This window comes from Hyla sarda, chromosome 3 (assembly GCF_029499605.1).
Source record: "Hyla sarda isolate aHylSar1 chromosome 3, aHylSar1.hap1, whole genome shotgun sequence".
Taxonomy (NCBI): Eukaryota; Metazoa; Chordata; class Amphibia; order Anura; family Hylidae; genus Hyla; species Hyla sarda.
The window spans coordinates 293,826,665-293,840,484 of NC_079191.1; the positions used below are offsets into that span (position 1 = coordinate 293,826,665).

The window sequence follows — 13,820 nt, forward strand, 5'->3', positions numbered from 1 at the left end:
TCTCCTCATCCCCTATGGCCTAAGCAACTACTCCTCTTACACCCTATAGAAAAATCACTGTAAATTATCCCTATTCGATAAAGGATGTGAATAGAAGGTTCTCATTAAGACCATGAGGTCTCAGAGTCTTTAGTCTGAAAATCCATTCCGCCTCCTTCCTCAATATCTTTTTATCGATATTGCCTCTCCTTGTGCTAGGTCTAATGATCTCTATCACCTGAAATTTAAGTACCTTGGGGTCTCCATTGTGTTGTTCCCACACATGTCTGGCTATAGTTGTATCCCGCCTATGTCGTATGTCACCTAGATGTTCCCCCACCCTCCTCCGTATTTCACGACTGGTTTTCCCCACATAACCTAATGGGCATGTACATTTACATAGATATACCACTCCAGTCATTTTGCAATTTGCAAAATCCCTGATCCTAAATTCTTCACCTGTGAGATTATTTTTAAAGGTCTTGGATTTGTCCATAAAAGGGCACACTATGCAGTTCCCTTCACATTTAAACGTGCCTGTGGGTTTTCTTGTCAACCAAGATCCAGACGCTACCTCCGTTTCAAAGTGGCTATGGACCACAAAGTCCCTGATGGATCTACCTCTTCGAAAAGTCATGGACGGATGGTCAGATAAGATGCCTTTCAGGTAGGGGTCAGTTTTTAAAATGCCCCAATATCGACCCAAAATGTTCTTAACCTGTTCAGACCTTTCATCAAAGGTGCCTATCATGCGGATTTGTTTGTCATTGTTAAGTGGTCTAGTTTTGGGGGTAAGGAGTTCTGTCCTATCACTTCTAAGTGCATACTTAAAGGCTTTTCTGAGGACCCCATCGGGATATCCCCTTTCTTGAAATCTTTTTCGCAGATCAGCCGACTGCTTAATAAAATTCTCCCTGTCTGAACAGTTACGTCTCAGTCGTAGATACTGACCCTTGGGGATCCCGTGTTTAAGTGGGTTGAGGTGGTGACTCTCATACCTTAACAAATTGTTGGTTTATTGTTTCCTATAAATGCTTGTCCTAAGGCTCCCCCTTCCGTCTTTCTCAATTAACACATCCAAAAACGGGAGGGAGACTGAGCTGCTCTCTGATGTAAACCTCAGCCCAATAGGATTTTGATTGAGGGATGAAACAAAATCTTTAAACGAGGCCTCCGTACCCTTCCATAATACAAACACATCGTCTATGTATCTTCCCCAGTACAGAATTTGTGATGTATATTGATTCTCCTCCTCCCCAAACACACTATTATCCTCCCACCAACCCAGGGTCACATTTGCATATGTGGGGGCACAAGGGCTCCCCATAGCTGTGCCCCTGAGTTGGGGGTAGATATGACGGACAAGTATGAAATCATTTTGTTGTAAAATAAATTGAAGGAGGGATAATACAAAACGACTATGTTCCTGACAGGAAGTACCTCGTGATCTTAAGTAATGTTCAGTGGCTTTTAAACCCCATTCATGTGGTATACTACTATATAAAGCCTCTACATCTATTGATGCCAGTAGAACATCTGTAAGATGGCAGAGCATTAACAAACTTAGAATCCTGTCCACATATATACCACAATTCTGTGTAATAGAGGAGATACCAGATACAATTGGTCGTCCTTTTAGGGGACTAAGCCCCTTATGGACTTTTGGTAATGCGTAGAAAGTAGCTATTTGTGGTTTTTTGGGTAGGAGGAACTGAAACTCATCCCTGTCAATCAATCTTTTATCTAGTGCATCAACAAGCATGTTTTCTAGTTCCAGAGGTAAGTATGGCATACCCATCTCTATCCCGGAGAAGGTTCAGACACATTGTTTTATATTGATCAGTGGGTAAGATATGGCAGAGTGGCCAGAAAGAACCTTCTCCTCAGTAAAAGAGACATTAAAGCTGAACAGGAGTTTGCAGAAAATCACATAAAGGACTCTGAGTGTAATTTCTGGAGGAACCCATGCACTGCTTATCACCTGGCTGGTATATTATATCTGTCCATGTTACATGCTGTCTGTCTGGCACCTTTTGTGGTTTCAGTACTGGAAATGAGGGAATTTTGTAAAAATTTTATTTGGGCAATTCACCGAATTTTCTCCAAAAAAATTTGTTCTGTTGAATTTATTTGCGTCGAATCGCTATTAAAAACTGCTATTTCTGGGCTGCAGAGAGCCTCAATAGGGGTGTAGAACACTTTGCCTTGTTGTAACATGCTTAGGGAGTGTGCTGTGATAGTGAGAAAATACTGTTATTCAGTATTCAGATTACAGGCATCGCTGTTAGATTCTCTGCCGCAGAGCATCTGGATGTGGCAGCAGGGTCAGGAGAAAATATGGTGTCACAATTGAAGAGATTAAAGAGATTTTTTTATTTAATTTTTATTTCATTTAATTTTAAATTGCTCTGAGTGTCCACTTGAAAAGGGAGGGACTGCAGTACCAGCAACTTGGACAGGATCACATTCAGCTTCTGCGCCATTGGATAAGTGAGCGCATACTGCTAGAAAGTTGCTGCAGTGAAAAAGCTTGTACTTGTATCTTAAAATCCAGATGGCGGTCCTCTGCAAGGCGAGCTACCAGCCCCTGCCTCTCCACACCACCCCGCCTGTGAAAGTGCAAATGTTTAACTTAATCACTTATGGTTCATTGTTATCGCTCCAACTTGTTTCACTGGATTCTTGTGGTAATTCTGCTGTTAATATGACAACGACCATAGGGCCTCACAATTGAAAAGAATGAAGAGATTTGTTTTTTATTTAAATTGAAGATTTTGATTAGATTCACAAGTTTAACCCCTTAAGGACCGGAGGTTTTTCCGTTTTTGCATTTTCGTTTTTTGCTCCTTGCCTTTAAAAAATCATAACTCTTTCAAATTTACACCTAAAAATCCATATAATGGCTTATTTTTTGCGCCACCAATTCTACTTTGTAATGAATTCAGTCATTTTGCCCAAAAATCTATGGTGAAGCGGGAAAAAAAATCATTGTGCGACAAAATTGAAAAAAAAACGCTGTTTTGTAACTTTTGGGGGCTTCCGTTTCTACGTAGTACATTTTTCGGTACAAATGACACCTGATATGTATTCTGTAGGTCCATACGATTAAAATGATACCCTACTTATATAGGTTTGATTTTGTCGGACTTCTGGAAAAAATCATAACTACATGCAGGAAAATTAATACGTTTAAAATTGTCATCTTCTGACCCCTATAACTTTTTTATTTTTCCGTGTATGGGGCGGTATGAGGGCTCATTTTTTGCGCCGTGATCTGAAGTTTTTAACGGTACCATTTTTGCATTGATAGGACTTATTGATCACTTTTTATTCATTTTTAAATGATATAAAAAGTGACCAAAAATGCACTATTTTGGACTTTGGAATTTTTTTGCGCGCACGCCATTGACCGAGCGGTTTAATTAATGATATATTTTTATAATTCGGACATTTCCGCACGCGGTGATACCACATATGTTTATTTTTATTTTTATTTACACTGTGTTTTTTTTTTTTATTGGAAAAGGGGGGTGATTCAAACTTTTAATAGGGGAGGAGTTAAATGATCTTTATTCACTTTTTTTTTTCACTTTTTTTTTGCAGTGTTATAGGTCCCATAGGGACCTATAACACTGCACACACTGATCTTCTATGTTGATCACTGGTTTCTCATAAGAAACCAGTGATCAACGATTCTGCCGGATGACTGCTCATGCCTGGATCTCAGGCACTGAGCAGTCATTCGGCGATCGGACAGCGAGGAGGCAGGAAGGGGCCCTCCCGCTGTCCTGTCAGCTGTTCGGGATGCCGCGATTAGCCGCGGCTATCCCGAACAGCTCGACTGAGCTAGCCGGGAACTTTCACTTTCACTTTTAGCCGCGCGGCTCAGCTTTGAGCGCGCGGCTAAAGGGTTAATAGCGCGCAGCGCCGCGATCGGCGCTGCGCGCTATTAGAGGCGGGTCCCGGCTTCACTATGATGCCGGGCCCGCCATGATATGACGCGGGGTTACTGTGTAACCCTGCGTTATATCGGAAGAGCAGGACCAAGGACGTACCGGTACGTCCTTGGTCCTTAAGGGGTTAATGTCCTGGGTGCCTGAAGCGTTTACTTTGAACTAATACTGTATGACCACAAAACCCAATATAACAAGGAGTCACATGGTGGCCTACAGGATGAGGAGACCATATGGTGGCACAATAGCACAGCCTGGAGGTGGCAGCAGCATGAGGAGACCATAATGTGGCAGAATGACACAGCCTGGAATTGGTGGCAGCAAGAGGAGACCATATAGTGGCAGAATGACCTAGCCTTGAAGTGGCACCAGCCTGATGAGACCATAGGGCGTCACAATTGAAAAGATTAAAGATATCTTTTTAAATTTAAATTGAAGATTTCAAATAGATGAAGCTAAAAAGTTTCGTTTTTAATGTGCCAGCAGCATGAGGAAACCACATGGTGGCAGCAGCATGAGAAGACCATAATGTGGCAGAATGACCTAGTCTGGGGGTGGCAACAGCCTGGCAAGACGATAGGTCCTCACAATTGAAAAGATTAAAGATACTTTTTAAAATTTAAATTGAAGATATCAAATAGATGAACCTATAAAGTTTCATTTAATGTGCCAGCAGCATGAGGAGACCACATGTCCACGGTGTGTCTGGGTCCTCTTTCTAGTCTTCCTCATCACCCTGTAGCTACACAGCCTGCTCCTCCTCTCCTGTCAGATGACTATAAAAACCACCCATTTCGCAAAACCTTGCCTGTGCTCAACTTTCCCCCTCCCCCTCCAGTTCAGCCCCCACCGGGCTCATGTGGTCATGAGATGTAGGCACCTTGTCTCCAGTGCCCTAACAAGCCATGATTTCAAACACGTGTTGTAGGAAATGAAGCTGTGGACGTTGTTCATCCTGTAATCCTGGCGACTGGATAATGTGGCTTCCTCAAAAGGCCTAAGCAAACAGTAGGTGTCACGTATGAGTTGCCACTGGTTGACATTGAAGTTAAACAGGGGAGTCCCCCTATCCGCTTGGATCATCAAGAAATCGGTAATGGGTTTCCTCTGTTCGTGTAGTCGGTCCAACATATGGAGGGTGGAATTCCATGTGGAAAAGTCGCAAATCAGACTATGTTGGGGGATGCCGTTCTGACGCTGCAGCTTAAAGGGGTACTCCAGTGGTCAACGTGTTTTTCCGTTTTTGAATTACCATATTTGTTTTGTTTCATTTCTATTCTTGTTGTTTAGCCTACTCTGTTTCCTTTCTTTGTTGTCTTTTTATCCCCCACTTTGTTTTCCTCTCTTTGCTTCTATTTCCTGTTTCTTGCTGTGCTGAAAACTACAAATCCCAGTATGCCACATGCCTTGCTGGTTTGGGGCGGCTCCTTTTTTCTTTTTTTGTTCTGCCCTTTACCCACCCTACTATTTTCCCGGGTCGGCCCCCTTATACACAGCATACTAATATAATCAGCCCTGGTTGGGATACACTGGCATACACACACAAAAGGGATTACAACTCCCAGCATGTGTCATTCAGGAGTCTTCAGTCTGTGGTATAACACCAGTATGCTGCCTCTGTAGTCTCCTGGGGGTTATAGTTCACCACACCTCTGTAGGGCATACTCCAGTGTTTCCAAACAAGGGTGCCTCCAGGTGTTGCAAAACTACTACTACCAGCATGCCTGGACAGCCAAAAGCTGTCCGGCATTCTGGGAGTTGTAGTTTTGATACAGCTGAAGACACCCTGGTTGGGAAACAATGCACTTTGTTTGTAATATACTGAATAGGCTAGGCCAGTGTTTCCCAATCAGTGTGCCTCCAGCTATTCCAAAACTACAACTCCCAGCATGCCCAAAGGCTGTCAGGGAATGCTGGGAGTTGTAGTTTTACAACAGCTGGAGGCACACTGGTTTGGAAACACTGGTGTAACCTGATTTGTATGCGGAATAGGCTAGGGCAGTGTTTCCCAACCAGTGTGCCTCCAGCTGTTGCAAAACTACAACTCCCAGCATAACCAAAGTCTGTCCAGGCATGCTGGGAGTTGTAGTTTTGCAACAGCTGGAGGCACACTGGTTTGTAAACACTAGCATACACACATAACAGGGACTACAACTCCCAGCATGTGTTATTCAGGAGTCCCCCCCCCTCCCTTCACATATAGAAATCATCCCCAGTCCAAGATTTATTCCCTGCTTTCTATACATCCCCAGCCCATGCACTTTGTTATCCTCCCCTTCAGACAACACTCTTATCTTCTCTGTCTTCTTTCAGTGCAGACCTGCGTCCTCAGAAGACAAAGCAGGAGATGTGTATGTCCTCTCTCCCCCCCCCCCCCCCCCCCCGCTATCTTCTTTTTCTCATGCACACCTGTGACCACCTGGAGGGGGATATGAGGGGGTGTGGCTTATCTCTCATGCAGTTCTGAAAGAACAGAGAAAAAAAAAGCCATTACATGTTGTCCACAGCCTAATCCTAACATGTGGACAACAGTAAGAGATTCAACACAGAACTACAGAACTTTCTGGCCCACAAACAGGTAAGAAAAAAAGACACATGCTACACAAACATATAATACATGTCAATTGCAAAAAGCATGAACATTAAAAGAAGATGCAATATAGCCAAAAATCTTAACCACCAGAGTACCCCTTTAAGGAGGGTGTGCTTTGCAGTGTACGGGTGGCTGAAGTGCATGCAAAGTTTCCTTCCTATTGTTAGGATGTCTTGCAGATGGGGGGGGGGGAACACTTCAGGAACCGCTTGACAACCAGATTGAACACGTGTGCCCTGCAGGGTGCATGGCTCAGGCTTCCTTGACTCAGCGCAGACAAGATGTTCTTCCCGTTGTCAGTCACCATGGTTCCCATTTCCAGTTTTTGTGGAGTAATCCATGATTTGGTTTCTTGATGAATGACCTAGCAGTTCCTCTCGTCTGACTCCGTTCGCCAAGGCAAACCATCGTGCCCTGCATACATGGTATGCTGGAGGGGCAGTAAGACTTGTCCATGCAGTGGAGGCTGAGGACACAGTGGAGGAGGAGGAGGCGGAGTCGCACACTGTCGCAGGACCAATGTCCTGAGAGCATGGAGGCAGAAGCTGCATGACCTGTCCAAGTTGCTCTTGTGTTTGTGCAGTAAGCACATTCACCCCGTGGGCCCTAAAGGACATGTATTGTCCCTGACCGTAGTTACAGTGGGGTGGTAGGTGTTAATACCAGTACCTGGTGACAAAGGTGGGTGAAAGAAGGAGAACTTGGCATCAGATGTGTGGCATCAGGCGAGTGGCAGGATCAGAGTAGTAGTTGAGGCAGGTAGGCAGAATAAAACGGTCTCTTTTGTCAAAGTGTTGGTGTGCACAAGTAAGTATTGAGGATATGCATTAAGTAAAACGTAACTTTTATTATTATTCTTAGAATAAAATATATGGACCCCAATTTTTTTTTTCCATCTAACAAAAGGAAAGGTGTGCAAAAAGCACCATGCCACCTACACCACCAAGTATTGATGTTATGCACAGACCTCTAAAAGGTGGAAGGGAACAATGTATGGTCCATTGTAACAGGTGGGGGTAAAAACTTCCCCTGTAAGGCCCTACTGTAAGTGTTATTCGCCCTTAAAAGAGCAGCCTCACACAGGAACCTCTCCCTATTTCCACCTAAAACACTGGGATTTTATTTGGAAATAGGGAGAGGTTCCTGTGTGGGGCTGCCCTTTTTAGGATGAGTAACACTTGCCAAGAAGGGAATTAATAGTGTGAGAGCTGGGCCTTACAGGGGAAGTTTTTACCCCCATCTGTTACAATGGACCATACGTTGTTCCCTTCCACCTTTTTTAGAGGTCTTTGCATCACATCAATACTTGGTGGTGTAGGCCCAAATTAGTTTTTCAGGAAGGATAAAAAAATGTACACCACCTATGTACGCACAGGTTACACTTATGAGAGGACAATAAGCTCCGCTACTCAACCTGTATTAGGCACTGTAATCAGGTGACTATGGCTTTTCGTGCTCACCCTAAATGGGCCCTGTTAGCTTTAGAGTTGAGGTACATCCCATTGCAGCAGTACAGAATCGCTGTGTAGTAGAACCCAGTACAGTATTATTAGGCACTAACAGCAGGTGACAATGGCTTTTAGTGCTCAGTCTAACTGGCCCCTATAAGCTTTAAAGTTGCTGTTCACCCCACTGCAGCAGTAGAGTTGCTGTGTATTACACCCAAAAGTGTACTTTCTCTCTATCTCTCTCCCTTCCCTGTCAGTGCATTTCTGTAATGATTTTGGTTTGTGCGGAATCACCGCTGTCAAGCTGTTTTTCTGTGCAACACACACATTGCTCTCTCTCTCACTGCAATGAAACTCTCTCTCTGAAATAAAATGCTGGAATGGCTGGAAGGGATCTTTTAAGCTGTACGATCATCGTTCATTTCTCATGCGGCACTGATGACGGCCACCATCAGTGCCGCTCAAGATATGAAAGATGATCGTACAGCTTAAAAGATCCCTGATGAATTAAGGCGGCGGAAACGCATAGGATCTGCAACATTAAGGACTTAGGGGGCCATCTGCACTGACTTCAAAGGGCAGCTAACTCCAAGATGCAGCTGAGGGCAATATGCCAAAATATGGACATGCTATGGAACAGATAAATACTGTATGGAAATAAGTACCTATATACCTGCTAACAAATGTGCCATACTGGGTCTGTGTGTGTTAAAGGGGTACTACTGTGCTGACAATTATCCCCTATCTAAAGGATAGGGTATAAGTTGCCTGATCGCGCGGGGTCCCAACGCTGGGGACCCCTGCGATCTCGCACGCAGCACCCCGCTCTCATCAGGCCCCGGAGCGAACATCGCTCCGGGTCTGATGACTGCCGATCACGGGGCCGGAGTATCGTGATGTCATGTTTCCGCCCCCTTTTGACGTCACGCTCCGCCCCCTCAATGTAAGTCTATGGCAGGGGGCGAGAGACCTGTCTCGCCCCTGCCATAGACTTGCATTGAGGGGGCGGAGCGTGATGTCACAGGGGGGCGGAGCTGTGACATCACGATCACCGACCCCATCATCAGACCCGGATGTTCGCTCCGGGGCCTGATGAGAGTGGTGTGCTGCGTGCGAGATCGCGGGGGTCCCCAGCGGCGGGACCCCGCGTGATCATGCAACTTATTCCCTATCCTTTAGATAGGGGATAAGTTGTCAGCACGGTAGTACCCCTTTAAGGTCAATGTGCAATATCGGGACACTGTGCAGTGAGGCAATATTGGGACTGTCTATCTTTCACTTTATATGCAAGGCTGGGACTATGTGCATTCAGGTCCATAGACTATACAATGCTATATATGGGATAGAGTGCACCACTTTACAATAACAAGTGCACCTTTACAGCCTTCTACGGAATACATTATTTATGCTGTATTGGGACAATGTGCAATTTCGGCAATATTACAGCACCTTGATAGCACTTCAGTTTGCACACCGTGCCGACAGCAGGTATATATAAAAAACTGTGGACTTAGAGGCACTCTTCCTACATACTGAGTGATGAACTGCCTGTTTATATTGTGAAATGGACTGTGAAATGGTTCAACTTGGCACAATAGACTGTTGTCACAAACACTGGTGGCGGCCGATGTCAAAAATTGAATACCACATGTGCTATAATTTTTAATAAGTAAATAATAAAAGTGATGTTTTAAAGTTTTCCGTTAATATAGGTATATATACATACATATACATATACAGTGGTCCCTCAACGTATGTTGAGGGATCCGTGCAATGGAAAGAATAGGAAGTTATACTCACCTGTCCCCGCCGCTCCGGACCGTCACCGCTACCCTTGATGTCGCCCTCCATCGCTGTCGCCACGTCCTCGGGGTGTCCCAGATGCTCGGGACTTCTCTGCTTCCCCGGGATCCTCGCTCTCCGTCGCCGCCATCACGTCACTACGCACGCCGCTCCTATTGGATGACGGGACGGCGTGCACGGCGACGTGATGATGACGAAGGAGAGCGCCGGCGATGCAGCGGAGCCCATAGAGGACGCACCGGAGCCCCAAGGACAGGTGAGTGATCGTCACCGCAGCACACAGGGCACTGTAAATGGCTGTCCGGCGGCAGCTGAAGCAGTCTGCGCTGCCAGATAGCCGTTTATGCGATGGCCCCGACATACAAAAGCATCGTATGCTGATGCTGCCTTCAACATGCGATGGCCTCTGAGAGGCATTCGCATGTTGAAATTATCGTATGTCGGGGCCATCGTAGGTCGGGGGGGGGGTCACTGTGTGTATGTATGTATATATATATATATATATATATATATATATATACACACACACACATATGCACATACACACATACATATACACATACATATACATATATATATATATACACATATAAACTCATATACATGTATATTTACATGTATATATACACACATAAATATGTATATACATATATATATATACACACATATACATATATATATATATATATGTATATATATACACACACATACATATACATATATATACATACACACACACACACACACACACACATATATATATATATATATATATATATATATATACACAGTACAGACCAAAAGTTTGGACACACCTTCTCATTCAAAGAGTTTTCTTTATTTTCATGACTATGAAAATTGTAGATTCACACTGAAGGCATCAAAACTATGAATTAACACAATTAGTCCATCCGTTCACCTTTTCTGCATCGCACAAAGACACGGTGGTTGGAACCAGAGATCTCAAACTTGGACTCATCAGACCAAAGCACAGATTTCCACTGGTCTAATGTCCATTCCTAGTGTTCTTTAGCCCAAACAAGTCTCTTCTGCTTGTTGCCTGTCCTTAGCAGTGGTTTCCTATCAGATATTCTATGATGAAGGCCTGATTCACACAGTCTCCTTTTAACAGTTGTTCTAGAGATTTGTCTGCTGCTAGAACTCTGTGTGGCATTGACCTGGTCTCTAATCTGAGCTGCTGTTAACCTGAGGCTGGTGACTCGGATGAACGTATCCTCCGCAGCAGAGGTGACTCTTGGTCTTCCTTTCCTGGGGCGGTCCGCATGTGAGCCAGTTTCTTTGTAGCTCTTGATGGTTTTTGTGACTGCACTTGGGGACACTTTCCACCTAGAAAATGACATATTTGCAGTTGTTTCACACTTTTTTGTTATGTCTATAATTCCACATGTGTTAATTCATAGTTTTGATGCCTTCAGCGTGAATCTACAATTTTCATAGTCATGAAAATAAAGAAAACTGAATGAGAAGATGTGTCCAAACTTTTGGTCTGTACTGTATATGTGTATGTATGTGTGTGTGTGTGTATATATATATATATATATATATATATATACACACACACACACACACACACACACACACACACACACATATATATTTATATATATATATATATACACATATACATTTATATACATATATATACACACACACTGCACAGTAATACTTCTCTTGCTCTATATGATGGGTATCATGTCTACAGATATGGACACTTTTCCTCTCAGGCAGCAGAACGTTTTGTTGCACCCCTGGCGCTGGAGAGAACCAGGAACTGGGCATCTCAGTAGTTTGTCCATTGTTTTTGTGTGACTATACCAATATATACTTTTGATTGTTTAACAGCTGCTGAAAAGTTTTCGAATGTGAAGTTGCACTTTGAACACAAACTGACTGACTGCAATGTAGACTCTGGTTCTTTGGTTTTCCAGGGGTAAGCAGTACATTATTTCCTTTTTTATAATTATATTTCATGATATTATAATTATTTATTACAATGATACTTGAGAGCCACTGTTACCTTGAGTTAGCCAAGTTGACCTTGTGCTGACAGAAGTGAATAGACAACAGGTTTTTTTTAACTTTTTTTTAATTAAATGTTAGCATATAACTTATTGTTGTAATTATATAATGCTAGAAAGAAACAGATTCTTAAACTTAAAGGCGTTTCAGGCCATATTCACAAGCAAAATGAAACCACAACAGCTCTCCACTGACAGGATACAAGAAAAAGTGTGTAAAGAGAATAGAAAAAGATAGAATCTGTCGAGAACCATTTCGGCATTTCTAGTCTGCCCAATTATCCTAGCAGGAAACTATGCTCAGCTGGGAACAGGCACTGTGAAAATAGATGTGGTAGGGGATCAGGGTTGGTGAGTATAATATTTTTTTTCATTATATGTCAGCCTTAGCCCGTACACCACAATTATGTGAGGCCTTTAAGCCTCAGCTATTTTTGGTCCCTCTCTCAACATGAAGAAAACGCTTGTTTAACCAATCACTAGCTGTGGCAGTGATTATCCACCTCAACCAAAGATTGGTTAAGCAGGCATTTTCTGTGTGTCAACATGGTGAGCAGAATGCAGGGCTAACAAATTTGTTACATTTTGCTCCAACTAAGTATGGATAAAAACTGAAAAAGGGACTGATGTTCCAGCAACACATGAAACAATAATAATAATGCTCTAGGTGGAGCATCGTTTTCCTGCTTAAATTTTCCATCAAGGACACATATGGAGGTGGCATGTTGGCTTATATGCAGGTGGTTTGTTGTTGATTTTTTTTAACAAACACCCATGAATAAGGACTAGAAAATATCCAAAATGTGTTGGGATATACTTTTTGGTTTTTAGACATGCAATAAAGTTAACTTTTTATTGGAGCTGGAGGCTCTTTACTTTTGTTTATTATCCATTGATGTCCTGCAACCAAGGGCCATCATACGGTATGTGCTTCTTTAACTACCAGAAAGATAAAACAATTAATTCTTAGGACCAAATAATAGAAGTAGTCCGCTAACTCCTCCTGCCGCTTGAACATAAAAACGGGAACTTTAGTCAAGATTCTGTAGTAACATACAGGTGACAAGCGGTAAACTCTGACACATTTCTAGTCTCACGGACCCTTAAACATGGCATACTAAACATTAGAAAAATAAAACCTTTTATAATCCCATGTGGGAACATGTGATTGTAGCGTGAATGACACTATAATCATGTCATCCCATATGGGTTTATAAAAGGTTTTAAGATTCTATGTTTTAAAATGGCATGTTTAAGGGTGCGTGAAGACTCAAAACGCTTTGGTGTTTACTGTCTGTTACATGTATGTTGCTATATGAACTGCCCGTTTTAATGCTGCACCCATAGAGCTGGATTTCCTTCTGTGTCTAAATTCATAGAACCGTGGTACTGGACCCAAGAGTTTACAATAGTTTTGCCTATATATATGTCAACTTGCAGATACCAATACATGGAAAAATATTGGGACACAGACCATCTGCAGAAGCTTTTAGCTCACTCTAAATGAACAGGCTTTAATATTTAGCTGGTTCCGGCTTTGTAGTTATACCAGCTTCCACTTTTCTGAGAACAATTTCCACATGATTTTGGACTGTATCTGTGGGAAAATTAAACCTTTCATTTAAAGAGCATTTATGAGGTGAGGTCAGACACTAAATGTTGGATGAGATTCGTGAGGGCCTTCAAGCACAGTTTTTTTCTTTTTTTTTTTATGCATGATGTGCCTCAGTACTTGGGACTAACTCTAACTTGGGACTAACTTTACATGGTCTAACATGGTGGAGTTGCTGTGGTTCCTAAATGTTTCCACTTTCCAGTTGAACTTTCATGTTAAAATCGTGACATTGTATCAGACTCAAAGTAATTTTTTTTTTACAAGTTTTTTTACAATGATCTATTCCTTCTCAAATGTTTGTAAAGCCAGACTTGCATTGGAAGCTGACAGATTTTATACAATTGGGGCAATAGAACTGAAAAAGACACATATTCAGTGACTAACACCATA

General features: G+C 42.8%; 1 protein-coding gene across 9 annotated transcripts in view; it reads left to right on the top strand.

Moving 5' to 3' along the window:
* KMO (kynurenine 3-monooxygenase) overlaps positions 1-13,820 on the top strand; it is a 622,272-nt gene that overhangs the window by 242,559 nt on the left and 365,893 nt on the right. For all 9 annotated transcript variants that reach the window (XM_056566897.1, XM_056566902.1, XM_056566899.1 and 6 more), the window contains one exon: positions 11,640-11,727. In XM_056566897.1, coding sequence (XP_056422872.1) covers positions 11,640-11,727 — 88 coding nt within the window. The remainder of the gene's footprint in view (positions 1-11,639; positions 11,728-13,820) is intronic.